General features: G+C 70.7%; 3 protein-coding genes across 4 annotated transcripts; all 3 read left to right on the top strand.

The window, feature by feature from the left end:
- Nucleotides 1-559: 559 nt before the first annotated feature.
- On the top strand, nucleotides 560-2,394 carry EBP (EBP cholestenol delta-isomerase). The gene is made up of 5 exons (XM_074571444.1): nucleotides 560-625; nucleotides 854-1,158; nucleotides 1,574-1,610; nucleotides 1,709-1,839; nucleotides 1,927-2,394. Exons 2-5 carry the CDS (start codon nucleotides 861-863, stop codon nucleotides 2,133-2,135), a joined length of 675 nt encoding a protein of 224 aa, XP_074427545.1. The 5' UTR covers nucleotides 560-625; nucleotides 854-860; the 3' UTR covers nucleotides 2,136-2,394.
- Nucleotides 2,395-3,156: 762 nt separating this feature from the next.
- Nucleotides 3,157-8,834, top strand: OTUD5 (OTU deubiquitinase 5). The gene is made up of 9 exons (XM_074571424.1): nucleotides 3,157-3,969; nucleotides 4,426-4,516; nucleotides 4,646-4,710; nucleotides 4,995-5,151; nucleotides 5,654-5,802; nucleotides 6,538-6,723; nucleotides 6,859-7,060; nucleotides 7,525-7,638; nucleotides 8,121-8,834. Exons 1-9 carry the CDS (start codon nucleotides 3,394-3,396, stop codon nucleotides 8,237-8,239), a joined length of 1,659 nt encoding a protein of 552 aa, XP_074427525.1. The 5' UTR covers nucleotides 3,157-3,393; the 3' UTR covers nucleotides 8,240-8,834.
- Nucleotides 8,835-9,245: 411 nt separating this feature from the next.
- On the top strand, nucleotides 9,246-15,732 carry SRPK3 (SRSF protein kinase 3). 2 transcript variants are annotated; one of them, XM_074571422.1, is made up of 16 exons: nucleotides 9,246-9,357; nucleotides 10,211-10,268; nucleotides 10,773-10,891; nucleotides 10,996-11,104; nucleotides 11,203-11,290; nucleotides 11,382-11,469; nucleotides 11,587-11,693; nucleotides 12,309-12,468; nucleotides 12,574-12,599; nucleotides 13,081-13,216; nucleotides 13,595-13,831; nucleotides 14,289-14,386; nucleotides 14,571-14,678; nucleotides 14,765-14,834; nucleotides 15,032-15,124; nucleotides 15,518-15,732. In XM_074571422.1, the coding sequence occupies exons 1-16, from the start codon at nucleotides 9,312-9,314 to the stop codon at nucleotides 15,715-15,717; spliced, it is 1,743 nt and encodes a 580-aa protein (XP_074427523.1). In that variant the 5' UTR covers nucleotides 9,246-9,311; the 3' UTR covers nucleotides 15,718-15,732. The 2 variants fall into 2 exon arrangements, with proteins under 2 accessions (XP_074427523.1, XP_074427522.1); XM_074571421.1 differs by lacking the exon at nucleotides 9,246-9,357 and adding an exon at nucleotides 9,707-9,832.
- Nucleotide 15,733: the final 1 nt, after the last annotated feature.

Below are 15,733 nucleotides of genomic sequence, written 5' to 3'. Positions count from 1 at the left end.
TCTGTGCGGCCTCTGTATACCCCTGCAGGGGTTGTCTGTGCAGACCAGGGGAGGCCGCGTGGTCCCTATATGGTTTTTTTTTGGGGGGGGGGGGGGGGGGGTCCATACAGCTCCTATACAGCCCGGGGAGGGGGTGTCTGAGCGCTGCTGGTACCTCCTGGGGGGATCCGTAGGGCCTGTGTGTGGCTGGGGGGGGCTGCAGGGCCCCTGTAGAGCCGGGGGAGGTCCCCATGGCCCCTATAGAGCCAGGAGGGGGGTCCCCATGGCCCCTATAGAGCCGGGGGGGTCCCCACGGCCCCTATACAGCACATGGGGAGCTTTCTCTCAATGGGGATAAGCCACGCCCACTACTCCCGGGTGAGGCCACGCCCCCAAAGGCCACGCCCCCAAGGCGATTGAGTCACCTGGTGAAGCTCCACCCCCCCGACCGAGGCCCCGCCCCCTGGCCCCACATCTCCCCAGCGGCGGGGGCGGCCAATCAGCGGGCGGAGGCGGTGGGCGGGTCGCGCCGCCATTGGCCGTCCGGGCGGCGGCGCGATCCCATTGGCCGCGAGGGCGGGGGCGCGGCGAGGGTGAGCGGCGGCGGGCCGGCGGGGCGCGGGAGAGCGGCGAGGCGCGGCTGCAGGTGAGGGCGGCGGCGGCGGCGGGGGCCCGGCCCGGGGGTGAGGGGGGTCCGGAAGCACCCGGTGCGGGGGGAGGGCGATCCGGTGCGGGGGGGTGTGTTGGGCCGGTGCGGTGCGGGGGGGTGGTGGTGGGGGGGGTGAACCGGCGGGGGGGAGTGAACCGGCGGGGGGGGGGGGGGGGGGGGCCCGGTTTCTCTCACTCACCCCACTTCCGCCTTCCTCCCCCTCAGCGTTGCCATGGAGACGACGGCGCACCCCTATTGGCCGCGCTCGCTGGCGTTGCCGGGTTACGTGGGCAGCGCGCGGCCCGGCTGGCAGTGCGCAGGCGCGGTGGCGGCGGCGGGGGCGGGGCTGGTGGCGCTGGGGTGGGCGCTGGGCGGGGGCGGGGCGAGGGGCGGGGCTTCGCGGAGCCCCGCCCGCCGCCTGGCGCTGGGCTGGTTCCTGATGTGCACCGGCATCCACGGGATACTGGAGGGATACTTCAGCCTCCGGCACCGGGAGCTGCCCGCCGACACCGGGCTGCTGGCCGACGTCTGTGAGCGGCGGGAGACCGGGGTGGTGGTGGTGGGGGGGCGGTGCCTGGGTCCCCGGGGGGGAGGTAACGGGGGTCTGGGAGGTGTCTGGGTTCCTTGGGGTGGGATAATGGGGGCCTGGGGGATGTCTGGGATCCCGGGGAGGGGATAATGGGGGCCTGAGGGGTGTCTGGGTTAGCTGGGGGTGGGATAAAGGTGGTCCGAGGGGGAGTCTGGGATCCCTGGGGGGTCCCGGTCACCTGGGTCCTGTTGGGGAGGGGTCCGCTGGGGCATCAGCGCGCCCTGTGGGGACTAGGATGTTCCCTGGACGCCTGAGGAGGGCCATGGGGTGGGCCGGAGTCCCCTGGGGGGGGTGTGTGGGGCAACCTTCCTGCCCCAGACGCCTGGGTCCCCCTGCCGACCCCGCGCTGCCCGCAGGGAAGGAGTATGCCAAAGCCGACAGCCGCTACATGACGTGAGTCGGGGGAGGCTGGCGGGGACGGGGGGTTCCGAGGGACCCAGGCATCCGGGCTGATCCCGCTGTCCCGTCCCTCCCCCCCCCCCCCATTCCAGGAGTGATGACTTCACGGTTGCCATGGAGACGGTGACAGCCTGGGCCTGGGGCCCGCTCAGCTTCCTCACCTTCCTCGCCTTGCTCCGCCACCACCCAACCCGCTACGTCCTGCAGCTCCTCGTCTCCCTTGGTACGTCCAGCCGCTGGGGGGGGCCCGGCTGCATTCCCGGGACCCCCCCCATCCCTCCGTGACCGCCGTCTCTCTCCCCACGCCCAGGGCAGCTCTATGGGGACGTGCTGTACTTCGCCACCGAGGCGCGGGCGGGCTGGAGCCACAGCGACCCCCGGCCCCTCTACTTCTGGGGTTACTTCGTGGGGCTCAACGGGGTGTGGGTGCTGGTGCCTGTCGCCCTCCTGGCCGACGCCTGCCGACACCTGACCGCCGCCCAGCGCGCCATCGACCGCCCCCGCCACAAGGCCCACTGACAAGGCCCCTCCGTGACACCCGGACGCCTGGGTCCCAGGCAGGAGCCCCCTTTCCCAAGGGGTGAATTCGTCCCCCGAGTCCCATGGGGACGTGGCCCGGATGCCTGCATCCCCTCGGGAGGACGCTGGTGCCACCAAGAGCTCAGGGACAGCGGCCCGGATGCCTGGGTCCCCTCTGGGGGGGGGGTTGAAGCGGGTCCCGCCCCTCATGATGGGGGCCACGCGATCGGTTTTAATTAATAAAGGAGGTGAAAATGGAGCTGTGGGTCTGTGCTGAGGGGGGCGGGGGGACAGCCAAATGCCTGGCTCCCCTGGGAGAGGGGGGTGTCCCCCCAAAGGCCTGGGTCCCCTGGGGGTGTCCCCGAACACCTGGGTCCCCCGGGAAAAAGGGGGGGGTTGGGGAAGGGGGCGTGGCCTCCCGGAGATTGACAGCCACCGGGGCGGGGTCACCGCGAGGGGGCGTGGCCAACCGCCTCGGCTCTGCCTCTGCCCACTCCTCGGCCAATGGGAAATTAGGTCGCCTACCGTGGCCAATGGGAGGGTGGGGTGGGCGGGGTTAGGCTCGGGCCGATGGAGGCCGGCAGCCCCGCGGCAGCCAATCAACGTCTTCTCCCCCACGGTCCAGTCAGCGTCCGCTCCCCCAGAGGTCCGGCCGCGTCCCCCAATCAGCGCCCTCTTCTTCGTTAACTCCCGCCTCCGCAACTAGCCAATTACCGCCCGTGCCCTCCTTGAGCCCCGCCTCTCCCCTCGCCGCCCAATCAGAGCCCGCTCCCCGTGCGGCCCCGCCTCCCCGCGCTCGCCCCAATCAGAGCGCTTTCTTCCGCACGCGCACCGCCCCCCGCCCAATCGGCGCGCAGTCGCGCCGTCGCCGGGGCGACGCCGGTCCCGCCCCCTACCCCTCCCTCCCTCCCTCCCGGCCTCCGCGCGGGGCGGGATTTCCGCTCCGGCCTCTGGCCAATGGGGGCGCGGCGAGGGCGCCGCCGGCCAATAGGGGGGCGGGCGGCGGGCGAGGCGGAAGCGCGGCGGCGGGGTCAGAGGGCGCCGCTGTTGATGTTGACACGGGCCCGGCGGCGGCCGCGTCCCCGCTCCGCGGCCCGACAGCTCCGGCCTCGCCGCCGCGCCCGCGGGGGGGCCTGGCCCAGGCCCCCCCGGCTCCGCGGGGCCCGCGGGTAGCAGCGGCGCCTCCCGGGGCCGCCGCGGCCCGGCGGGGCCTCTCGGTCCCCCCCCGGTTCCCTCCCTCCCCCATGCGCTCCCCGCCATGACGATCCTCCCGAAGAAGAAGCCGGTGCCGGCGCCCGACGGTGACGCCGATTCGGGACCGGACGCCGGCCCCGATCGCGGCGCCGACGCCGGTCCCGAGCGCGGCCCCGGCGGCGTGGGCGAGTCCGTCGGCCCCGGTGGCGTCGGGGGGCCGCGGCCCAGGGCTTCGCCGCCGCCGCCGCTGCGGGGCTGGGCCGGGCTACCGGCCGCTGGCTCGCCCCCCCCCACCGGCCCCGGCGGTCCCGGCGGCGGCGGCCCCGGTGCGGCGGACGGGCCCGGGTCGCTGTTGGGGCTGGAGGCGGCGGCGCTGGGGCTGCCCGAGCCCCGCGGCCCCGGCGGCGGCGGCGGCGGAGGCGGTCCCGGACACAGTAAGAGGCGGCGGCGGGGCGGGGCCGGGCCCAGCGGCGGCCCCGGTGGCGGCGGTCCCGGTTGCGGCGGCCCCGGTGGGATGGGGTTGGCGCTGGGCTTGGGCCCTGGCGGCAGCCCCGGCCCCGACGAGGCGGGAGGCGGCTACAACAGCGAGGACGAGTACGAAGCTGGACGGGTGGAGATGGACCCGGCCATGGCCGAGCAGGTGCGGGGGCCGGGGGGGGGGCTGGAGGGACACGGGGGGACCCGGGGACACCGGTCCGGGGGGGGCTGGAGGCACCGGGAACCTGGGGGGAACCTGGAGGTACCGGACCGGGGGGAACTAGGAGCAGGGTAGGGGGGGTGGCAGGGCTGGGGGACACTGGGACCGGGGGGGTCATGGGGACTGGGGGGACCGGAGTGGCGTTGGAGGGGAGTTTAGGTGTCCCCGTGTTGTCCCCCCCCCGCCACGTCCCTGTGCTCTCCGACGTGCCTTTCCCTGCGTCACACGAGGTTTCCCGGTGCTCACCCCCACGTAGCGCAGGGATCGTGCGTCCCTGGGGTCCCCTCGCCCCCCCCCCACGCCGTGTGTCGTGTTGTGTCGTGTGTGTCCCGTCCTCCCCCCCCCCCCGCCCCGGCGCGCAGCGGGTGCCGGCGCTGAGCCTGGCTGTGTCTCCAGCAGGAGCACCGGTTCGAGAAGGCGCTGCGGGAAAAGAAAGGCTTCATCATCAAGAGGATGAAGGAGGACGGCGCCTGCCTCTTCCGGGCCGTGGGTGAGCCCCGCGACCACCCCCCCCCCCCCAACCCCGGCCTCCCCCTCCTGTACCCGAGGTGTCGGCAGGCGGGGGCTGACACCCCCCTTCTCGCTGTCCCTTTCTGTCCCCCTCCCCGGGTGCCGCCAGCTGACCAGGTGTACGGCGACCAGGACATGCACGAGGTGGTGCGCAAGCACTGCATGGACTATTTGGTGAGGCGCCGGGGGGGGGGCCTGAGGTATACGGGGGGGTGATGGCAGGGGACAAGGGTGTTCCCGAGAGCTGCCGGAGAGGGCTTGGAAGGAGACTGGGGAGGGACTGGTTCAGACTGGGAGAGCGGTCAGAGCGCTGGGGGGGGCTCTCCGGTGTTTCCCGAGGTCCCCAATGTCCACGGGGCTCCCACAGTGTCCCTGGGGCTCCCCCGCTCCGCGTCCTCGGTGTCCCCGGGGCAGCCCTGCCGTGTCCCTTGCTGTCCCCAATGTCCCCTCGTCCCCAGATGAAAAACGCCGACTACTTCTCCAACTACGTGACGGAGGATTTTACCACTTACATCAACCGCAAACGCAAGAGCACGTGCCACGGGAACCACATCGAGATGCAGGCCATGGCCGAGATGTACAACCGCCCCGTCGAGGTCTACCAGTACGGCACAGGTGTGTGTCCCCCGCGGGGCCTGGGGAGAGTGGGGAGGGGGTCCCCAGGGCGCCACGGGGGTCCCGGAGGCACTGGGAGGGCTCCTCAGGGTGCTGGGGGGTGCCTCTGCGGTGCCGCGGAGGTCCAAGCGGCACTCTGGGGTCCCCGAGGCACGTTAGGGATCTCTGGGGTCCCTGAGGGACCCCTGGGGGTGGTGGTGTGGGTGTCCCCGAGGTGCTCGGGGTGTCTCTGGGGTTCCCAAGGTGCCATGGGGGGGGCCTCTGGGGTCCCCAAGGTGTTGTAGGGAGATTTGGGGTTCCTGTAGGCCCCCCCCCCAGGGTGCTGTTAGTCTGCAGGTGGCCGGGGGAGTCCCTGGGTGCTTTTGGGGGGCTTTCCACGGACTTTTCAGGTGGCAAGGGGTGTCCTTGTGGGTGTCTGGGTGCTGTTGTGGGGCGGGGGGGGTGTCCCCGCATACCTGTGGGGTGGCCGGGGGGTGCCACTGTGCTGACGGGGTTCCTGCAGAGCCCATCAACACCTTCCACGGGATCCAGCACAACGAGGACGAGCCCATCCGGGTCAGCTACCACCGGAACATCCACTACAACTCCGTCGTCAACCCCAACAAGGCCACCATCGGCGTGGGGCTGGGGCTGCCCTCCTTCAAACCGGGGGTCAGTGGGGCTGGGGGGGGAGGCTGGGGGTCAGTGGGGCTGGGGGGGGAGGCTGGGGCTCAGTGGGGCTGGGAGGGTGCCCTGGGACCCCCACTGCCGTGGGGCTGGGGCTCAGTGGGACCGGGGGGGTGCCCTGGGACCCCCACTGCCGTGGGGCTGGGCCTCAGTGGGGCTGGGGGGGGAGGCTGGGACCCCCACTGCCATGGGGCTGGGGCTCAGTGGGGCCGGGGCGGGAGGCTGGGACCCCCACTGCCGTGGGGCTGGAGCTCAGTGGGGCCGGGGCGGGAGGCTGGGACCCCCACTGCCGTGGGGCTGGGGCTCAGTGGGGCAGAGGTCCCCACCTTCAGCCCAGGGGGTCTCGGAGGGGGGGTGGGGGGGGTGTCCCTGTGGGTCCTGAGCCCCCCCGGGGGCCTCCCCCTCCCTCCCCGTGTGGGTGGAGCCATGGAGGGGGGTGGGGTCACTCTTAGCCCCGCCTCCAGCTGCCTTATCTGGCTGGGGGCGTGGCTAATCGTGGCACCGCCCCATCTTGACTGCAGGGGCGTGGCCTAGCATGGCCCCACCCCCTCACAACAGCACACTTGCTGCGGGGGCGTGGCCGAGCGAGGCCACGCCCCCAGCTTGAAGCAAGGGGGCGTGGCCCAGTGTGATCCCGCCCCTTTTAGCAGCCATTTGACATTCAGGGGGTGTGGCCTGTGTGGGGGGCGTGGCTTAACATGTCCCCGCCCCTCCCTCCAGCTGGCGGAGCAGTCGCTGATGAAAAGCGCCATCAAGACGTCGGAGGAGTCCTGGATCGAGCAGCAGATGCTGGAGGACAAGAAGCGGGCGACCGACTGGGAGGCCACCAACGAGGCCATCGAGGAGCAGGTGGCCCGCGAGTCCTACCTCCAGTGGCTGCGCGACCAGGAGAAGCAGGCCCGGCAGGTGGGGCGCCCCGACAACCCCCTGCAGGGCGTCCCCATCCCACTGTCCCGTCCGTGTCCCCCCCACCCCGCCGCTCCCCGGGGCCGTTGGTGGCCGGTGCCAGGGGGGGTGACGCCCCTCCCCGTGTCCCCGCAGCCCCGTAAAGCCAGCGCCACGTGCAGCTCGGCCACGGCGGCGGCGGCCAGTGGCCTGGAGGAGTGGAGCGGGCGCTCGCCACGGCCCCGCAGCGCCGCCCCCTCGCCCGAGCACCCCGGCCTGCACCCCGAGGCACCCGGACCCAAGCCCCCGTCGCCCGGCGCGCCCCCGGCTGGCAAGCCCCCCTCCCCCTGTGCCCCAGGTGGGTGCTCCTGGGGGTCGGGGGACCCAAACTGGGTGCTGTGGGGTGATAGGGACTCCAAAATCGGTAGTGGGGACCCCAAACTGGGTGCTGTTGGGTACCGGGGGGGCTCAAACTGGGTGTTAGGGGTGATGCAGAACCTAAACTGGGTGCTACAGGGGCTGGGGCTGGGGCAGGTACGTGTTAAATGGAGTTGAGGGTCCCAAACTGGGAGTTCTGGGGTGTTGGAAGTTCCAAACTGGGTGCTGGGGGGGGTCAGGGACCCCCAAACTCATTCTTAAGGGGTGCTGGGGGGGTGTTACGGGGCTCCTGACCGGGAGTGTTGGGGTGCTGGGAGCCCCAGAATGGCTTGTGGGGGGGCGGGGGGGGGGTGGCAAATGGGGGGTGCTGGTTGGGATGGGGGGCTGCGGGGGGGAGCCTCAGTGCTAATGTGCCTGTTTTTCCCCCCCCCCCGCCCTTCTCAGGGACCAGCAGCCAGCTAGGGGCGGGTGGGGGCCGGGCCACCCCCCCGCTGGTGTCCCTGTACCCCGCGCTGGAGTGCCGCGCCATCATGCAGCAGATGTCCCCCACCGCCTTCGGTGAGAGGGGGGGGTCGGGGGGGGGGGGGGGGGTAGGGGGGCGGTGGTTACTTTCGGGCTGTCATTTTGCGGGGAGGATCTCTCGCTTCAGGGGTGGGAATGCTGGGTTTGGGGACGTCACGTCATGGTTTTGGGGTGGAATCTTGAGATTTAGGGGTGTTTCCGCTTGGCAGTGTTGTGGATTTGGGGGAAAAATTCTTTATTGGGGGGTGGTGGGATGCAACTCATTTTGCTGCAATTTGGGGCAGGGGGTGGGGGGCAAAACAATCTATTATTTGTGGGGGTGGGAATCTCGGAACTTTCACTTGGGGGGGGTAGCCGAGGTTCAGCCACTCCACATCGGGGCTCATTGCTGTCCCTTCTGGGGCGACGCTGGGCGGGGATATGTGGGGTCTCACGCCCCCCCCCCCCCCCCCCCCCCCCCTTAAACTCCAATCTCTCTCCCCACACACATGATTTTTGGCCCCCCCCCTGCCCCCCAGGCCTGAACGACTGGGAGGACGACGAGATCCTGGCGTCGGTGCTGGCTGTCTCGCAGCAGGAGTACCTGGAGACCATGAAAACCTCCCGCCACAGAGACCCCGCCGCCGACAAGAGTTGATATTGAACCCCCGGACTGCGCCCCCCCGGCCCCCCCCCCCTGCCACGACACCCCCCCCCACCTCACCCCCCCGCCCAGGGACCTCTAGGGTGCATGGCAGCCCAGGCCTGGCGGGGGGGGGGAGGGCGTTTTATTTCGGGGAATCCTCCCCCCCCCACCCCCAACCTCCCCTCTCTTGGCCGGGGAGGGGGACGCAGCGCTGGACACCGCGGGACACGTGGCGGCAATTTTTGGGGAAGTGGGGGGAGGGGGGGAGAAGACCCCCCCCACCTATAATTACAGCTGGAATGAAGGGGGGAGGGCAGGGGGGAATTGGAGGGGGGGGGTTGGAGGGAGTGGGGGGTGGGGGGGGGGCTCCTATTTTTTTGTAGGGTCTCCCCTTTCTTTCCTCGTGCGATTTTGCTGTTTGGGGAGGGGGGGAGGTCCCTCTCCCTGCCCCCACCCCCTCCCCCCACCACCCCTCTCCCCGAGCACCTCCCCCCGCCCAACCCCCCCAGCACCCCAGGGTGGGGGAGGGTGCGGGGTGGGGCTGGGGGTGCAGCCCCCCCCCTCCCCCATATCTTCCTCTGCCCTGTTATTAAACTGATGCCCAGCAGCCCCCCGGCCCTGTCTCTTCATGGGGGGGGGTGGGGGGGTGTCATCGCCCTCTTCCCCCACACCCCCCCACACCCCCCCCCGGCAGGCTGGGGGGGCTGTGCACCGTGATGGGGTGGTGCTGCCTCCTTCTAGGGCCGTTTTGGGGGGCTTAAAACCCCTTGGAGGGGGTTGAGCTGCTTTGGGGGCGCTGCCTGTTGTGCCTGGGGGTGTTTGGACGGGGCAGAGCTTTTGGGGGCGGGGGGGGGGCAGGGCTATATCGCGACAGAGGGGTGCTGGAAGTTCCCCGGTAAGGTGCGGGCGCTAGGACCGGCGCGGCTCCGTCTCCATGGCGACGGGTGGGCGGGGAGGGGTGGGCGTGGCCTTAGCCCGGGCGGTGTTTCCCATTGGCCGCCGGGCGTCGGCCGGGGAAGGGGGTGGGGCTCAGGGCCGTGCATGGGGAGGGGGCGGCGCACGCGCAGAGCGGGGGGCGCGCGGCATGGAGCTGCGCGGGGGGGCGGCGGCGGCGGCGGGCGCGAGGAGCGGTGAGGGGAAAGGCGGGAAAGCGGCGGCCCCGGAGCGGGGCGGCTGTGAGGGGAAAAACGGGTGGTCTCTGCCCGGGGACATACGGGGGAGGCCGGGGAAGGGGGTTTCTGAGGGGAAAGTGGGGGTCCCGGGTTTGGGGCGGGAGGGCGTTGAGGGGGATCGTGGGGAAAAGTGGGGGTCGCGGTGGGGATGGTCCCGAGAGCGGGGTTTGAGGGGGTTTCTGAGGAGAAGCAGGTGGTTCCTGCGACCAAGAAGGGTTTTGGGGTGTCCTGGGGGTTTCGAGGGGAAAGTGGGGGGGCCGGGTCTGGGGCGGGGGGGCGTTGAGGGCCCTCGGTGGTGGGTCCTGAGGGGAATCGTGGGGGAAAAGTGGGGGTCTAGCGATGGGGAACGTCCAGAGAGCGGTGTTTGAAAGGGTTTCTGAGGAGAATCCGGTGGTTCCTGTGGCGAGAAGGGTTTTGGGGTGTCCTGGGGCAGGTTTGTGAGGGGAAAGTGGGGGTCCCCGGGTCGGGGGGGGCGTCCTGAGGGGATTCCTGAGGGACAAGTGGGGGGACTGGCATCCGGGGAGGGACGTGGGGGTGCGGAGAAGGGGTTTGAGGTGTTTCGGGGTGTTTTCTGAGGGGAAAGTGGGCATCCCGGCACCAGGGGAGGTTCGGGGAGGTGGTTTTGGGGGTTTCCTAGGGAATCTGTGAAGAAACGGGCAGTTCTGGGGCTGGGGATAATTTGAGGGGTTCCCTAGGGGGTTCCCGGCCCTGGGGGGGGGGGGAGAAGGGGGGGCTGGGGGGGAACGCAGGGTCCCGTGGGGGGTGCCCGCGGTGCAGGGGGCCCCCGTAACCCCTTGACACCCCTCCCCAGATCCAGGCAAGAGAAAGAAAAAGCGCAAAAAGGACAAAAAACAGAACCCGCCCCCACGGTGAGGAGGGGCAGCAGGGTTGCCACCCCCCCGAGAGCCCCTTGTGACCCTTAGGGTTTGGGGGGAACCAGCTGGGGGCGGGGGGGGAGGGATTGGAGCTTTTGAGGTGTCCCTGTTCCGCAGGGGGGACAAGCAGAGCCCCCTTTCCTTGCAGGGGGGGGCACATTTCCAGGGCCACCCCTCCCCCTGCCAGGGCTATTTTTAACCCTGCGGTGACCGGGGCTGTGAGGTCATTTCTATTTTGGGGGGGTGATGTCCTGGCACACCTCGCACCCCCACACGTTCCAGGCCGGGGGGGGGCCTCTGGCACCTCCTGGCCCTCTCCTGGGACCATTCTCCCCCATCCCTTCCCCCTGTGGGACCACCCTGTGCCCTCCCTGCCATGGGGGACACCCCTGAGGGGACCAGGTATTGGGGGGGGGGTCAGATACCTGGGTCCCCTGGGATAGGGGGGTGCAGGGACCCTGGACACCCAGGTTCCCAGCCTGACTCTCTCCCCCCCAGGACCCCCAGCCCCCCCGAGAATGTGTCGCTGGAGACCCCCCCTCCCCTGCCCCTGCTGTCAGAGGGGTTGCTGGGCTCTGACGAAGGGGAGCAGGAGGACCCCCGGGACTACTGCAAAGGTGGGGGCACCCGGACGCCTGGGTCCACGGGAGGGGTGGGGGGGAGCACTGGGGCACCAGACTGACCCCCACTCCCCTCTCCGTGCCCCCCTCCCCCCCGCCAGGCGGGTATTACCCAGTGCGTATTGGGGACCTTTTCAATGGGCGCTACCACGTGGTGCGGAAGCTGGGCTGGGGGCACTTCTCCACCGTCTGGCTCTGCTGGGACATTCGGTGAGTGCCCGCACCCCTGGGAGCCCCCCATGTGTGTGGGGGGGAAGTCTGGCGGGGGGTGGGGGGGGCTCCCCCGGACTCCTGGGTCCCCTCCGCAGGCGGAAACGGTTTGTGGCGCTGAAGGTGGTGAAGAGCGCACCCCAGTACACCGAGACGGCCCTGGACGAGATCAAGCTGCTGAAATGCGTGAGTGCGCCCGGTCTCCCCCAAACCGGGGACGCCCAGACCTGCCCTGAGCCCCTCCACCCCCCCATAACCTCCCCCCGTGCCCCCCCAGGTCCGTGACTCAGACCCCAGCGACCCCAAACGGGAGAACATCGTGCAGCTCATTGATGACTTCAAGATCTCAGGGGTCAACGGCGTCCGTATCCTTCTGGGGGCCCCCTCTCCTCCCTGGGGTGGGTCCTGGGTGGGGGGTCCCCACGTCCCTCACCCCATGGGGGGGGTCCCAGGTGTCCGGGCACTCCTTGACACCCCCTGAGATGTCTGCATGGTGCTGGAGGTGCTGGGCCACCAGCTGCTGCGCTGGATCATCAAGTCCAACTACCAGGGGCTGCCCCTGCCCTGCGTCAAGAGCATCGTGCGGCAGGTGAGGGGGGGGCCCCCATGCACCCCCAAATCCCCCCAGCTCCCTGGAGAGACCCCCAGGCTGCCCACTGGGACCCCCCACATCCCTCTGGGACCCCAAGTGTCCTGCCTGGAGCCCCCCAAATCCCCAGTGTAGTATTTACTATATATCTAGTATTTTCTCTAGAGCCCCCCAGTGTCCTTGTTGGCTGTTCCAGACCCACGTGGGGACCCCAAATGCCCCCCCCAAATCCCCCCAGCCCCCCAGTATCACTGTGGGCTCCCCCACTTCCACATGGGGACCCTGATGTCCCCCCTAGAGCCCCCCCCAAATCTTCCCAGCTGCCCAGTGTCCCTGTGGGCTCCCCCAGATCCCCATGGGGACCCCAAATGTCCTCTTAAAGACTCCCAGATCCCCCCCCCAAGCCCCCATTATCCCTCTGGGCTCCCCCAGACCCACATGGGGACTCCAGTGTCCCCCTAAACCTCCCAACCCCCACCCACAGGCCTCCTGTGTCCCCCCACGTCCTCCTGCAGGGGTCAGTGTGAGGAAGGGTCCCACGCCGAGTCTTGGGGTGCTCCCCCCCTTGATTTGACACACCCCCCCCCCCCCACCCCCGCTGCCTTTGGGGCGCAGGTGCTGGAGGGGCTGGACTACCTGCACACCAAGTGCAAGATCATCCACACCGACATCAAGCCCGAGAACGTGCTGCTGCGGGTCGGGGAGCCCTTCGTGCGGCGGCTGGCGGCCGAGGCGGCGCGCTGGGCCCGGGGGGGCGGCCCCCCCCTCAGCGCAGGTACCCCGGCAGCCCCGGTGCAGTGCTGCGGGGAGGGCCCGGACAGCGGGGACCCCCGGGGGGGGAGCGTCTGAGCCCTTAAGCCCCCCCTTTTTCTCTCCACAGTGAGCTCTGCGCCCCAGGACGTCCCCGTGAGTGTCTCGTGACGTCGCACGCACCTACGTGATGTCATGCGCTGCCTCGCACGTCTGCATGATGTCACATGCCGCTTTTGCACGTGCCTGTGTGACGTCACAGGCCACCTCGCACGCCCGCGTGACGTCGCACGCAGCCTTGCATGCCTGCGTGACATCGCAAGCCTCTTCGCACGCCCCTGCGTGACTTCGCGTACCACCTTGCACGTGTGTGCGACTCCCCGCGCCGCCTCGTGCACCAGCGTGACGTCGCACGTCTCCTCGCCAGCCTGCGCGCTGTCGCACGCCGCTTTGTGCCTGCGCGTGACTCGCTGCACCCCCTCGCGCGCCTGCGTGACCTCGCACGGCTCCTCCTGCGGGTGTGTGGCCCCGCAGGGCTCCTCGTGCCCCTCGCACGGTGCCTTGCACGCCCAGCCCTCGTGCGAGGCGCCCCCCCCTCGTGCGAGCGGCCCCCCCCCTCCCCGATCCCCGGTGGCAGGAGCGTCTCTCCCGCGCCCAGCGGCGGCGGCGACGGCGGCGGCAGCGGCGGCAGAGCCGCCTCCTGGCCCAGCGCCTGCAGGACCTGGAGCACCTGCAGGAGACAGGGGGGTCCACGGGGACCCCCGATGACACCGGTCAGTGCTTGGAGCGGGGGGGGAAGTCCCAGGACGCCCTGGGGCAGCTTTGGGGGTCTCACAGGGCACAGGATAATGGGGGACCCCGGGGGAGGATCTGGGGGGCTCTGGGAGGTGGATTAGTGTTCTTTCGGGGTCTTAGGGTAGTTTTGGGTCCCTATGGCTCGTTTTGGAGGGGGGCCATGAGGGCTGGGGGGGGTCCCACCAGGTTCTGGGCCCCCCCGAGGCTGGTGTAGGGGTGTCCGGGGGATTGGGGGGCAACTGGGGGGCTTTGGCGGGGGGGGCGGGAGGAAGTTGGGGTGCTGATGTGGGGACTCCTCCCTCCCTTTCAGGGGGTTTCCCAGGATTTGGGGGTCTCAGGGTCTCCTGTCTCCGCAGAGGCTCCCCCCCCGGACTCTGAGGAAGGGGGCAGCCCCCCCAGCGGCGCCTCCTCCTCGGGGGTGCACACCCTGCGGGCCGGCGGCTCCAGCGACAGGCTCTCGGGGGGCTCCTCCGCCTCTGGGGGGGCCCCCTCCCGGCGCGCCCCCAGCCCCAGCTCTGCTTCCGACTCCCTCCTCACCCCCACCTCCAGCTCCCTCATCTCGGGGGGCTCGGGGGGGCCCCCCACCCCTCTCGGTCAGCAGGGGGTCCCGGGGGGTATTGGGGGGGCCGCTGGGATTGGGGGGGGGGGCAAGTGGGGTTGGGGGGGAGGAATTGTGGGGGGACATGGGGGATATTTGGGGGTCTTAAGGGGCATTGGGGAGCAAGTGGGGGTGGAGGGGTGAATGGGGGGGCAGTTGGGGATGGAGGGAGGATATTGGGGGCAGTTTGGGGGGGCCATTGGGGGTGGAGGGAGGATATTGGGGGCAGTTTGGGGGGGCCGTTGGGGGTGGAGGGGGGATATTGGGGGGTCCTGGAGGGGTTGGAAGGCAGTGGGGGCTGGGGGAGGACTGAGGGGCAATTGGGGGGTGCCAGGGTGGTCCTCTGGGACAGTGGTGGGTCTCGACGGCCAGGTGGGGCTTCTGCTGGGGGTGGGGGGCTCTGGGGGGGGGTATTAGGGTGCCCCCACTGATGCCCCGCTCCCGCCATGCAGGTGGGGGGGTGCCAGTGGGTCAGGAGAACCCCCTGGACCCTCGCTGCGCCCCCCAGCTGCGCGTCAAGATCGCTGACCTGGGCAACGGCTGCTGGGTGGTGAGAGGGCAACTGGGGAGACTGGGGGGGCACAGGGGTGGTGCACCCTGGTCTGATTTGGGGCTGAGTTTGGGGTGTCTTGCTTTGGGACAGAGTTGGGGGGTTGGGGGCGGTATGGGGGTGCTCCCCTCCCCCCGAGCAGGGGGTGACGCTCTGCCTGTGTTCCCCCGCCCCCGTCCCCCAGCACCGTCACTTCACCGAGGACATCCAGACGCGGCAGTACCGGGCGCTGGAGGTGCTGCTGGGGGCCGGCTACGGGCCCCCCGCCGACATCTGGAGCACTGCCTGCATGGTGAGGGCCCCACGGCCTGCCCCATGGCTGGCCCCACGGCCGACCCCACAACCGGCCCCACGGCCCCTCACCCCGCTCTCCCCCAGGCCTTCGAGTTGGCCACGGGCGATTACCTGTTCGAGCCCCACTCGGGGGAGGACTACAGCCGGGACGAGGGTAGGCGGGGCCTGGGGGGGGGGGCAGGTGTGGCCTCGAGGGGTGTGGCCTCACAGGGGGCGTGGCCAAAGGGGGTGGGGCATGTTGGGTCATTGGATGGGTGGCGGATGGGGAGAAGGGGTGGGGCTGAAGGCAGTGGGCAGGGTTGAGGAGGGGGCGGGGCCTGACATGCCCCCCTCCCCCCCCTCTCCCCACAGACCACATCGCCCACGTGATCGAGCTGCTGGGGGAGATCCCGCGTCACGTGGCGCTGGGGGGGCGCTACTCCCGCGAGTTCTTCAACCGCCGCGGTGAGGGGGGGCCGAGGGAGGGGGCAGCTTGGATGGGGGGGGGCGTCAAGGGGTGGGCAGGGCTCAGGGAGGGGGCAAGAGGGATGGGGGTGGGGCCATTGGGATGGGCAGGGCCAAGGGGAAGATTTGGGGTGGGCGGGGCTAGGGGAGGGGTCAAGGGGCAGGGGAGGGGCTAAGGGGCGGAGGCCAAGGGGAGGAATGGAAGTGGGTGGGGCTAAGAAAGGGCAGGATCAATGGGGCTAAGGGTTGGGGCGGAGCTATGCAGGAGGCCACACCCACAGGGGCGTGGCTGGGGGGGGCTTGGCTGTCTGACCAGAGTGGGTGCGATAGGCCGGTGAACGGTGGGTGTGTCCCCATGTGGGGGTCGCGCCCCACCGAACCCCGCCCCCGCAGGGGAGCTGCGTCACATCCGCCACCTGCGTCCCTGGGGGCTGCGGGCAGTGCTGCAGGAGAAGTACGAGTGGCCCCGGGGGGCGGCCGCCGCCTTCGCCCGCTTCCTGCGGCCCATGCTGGCCTTCGAGCCCGCCCGCCGCGCCACCGCCGCCCAGTGCCTGCGCCACCCCTGGCTCCGCCCCACCAGCACGAGTGAATAAAGGTGTGGAACAGCCG

The sequence above is a fragment of the Larus michahellis genome, unplaced genomic scaffold, assembly GCF_964199755.1.
Source record: "Larus michahellis unplaced genomic scaffold, bLarMic1.1 SCAFFOLD_54, whole genome shotgun sequence".
Classification (NCBI taxonomy): domain Eukaryota; kingdom Metazoa; phylum Chordata; class Aves; order Charadriiformes; family Laridae; genus Larus; species Larus michahellis.
The sequence above is the reverse complement of the archived record's forward strand: the minus strand, read 5'-3'. Positions and strand labels throughout refer to the sequence as shown.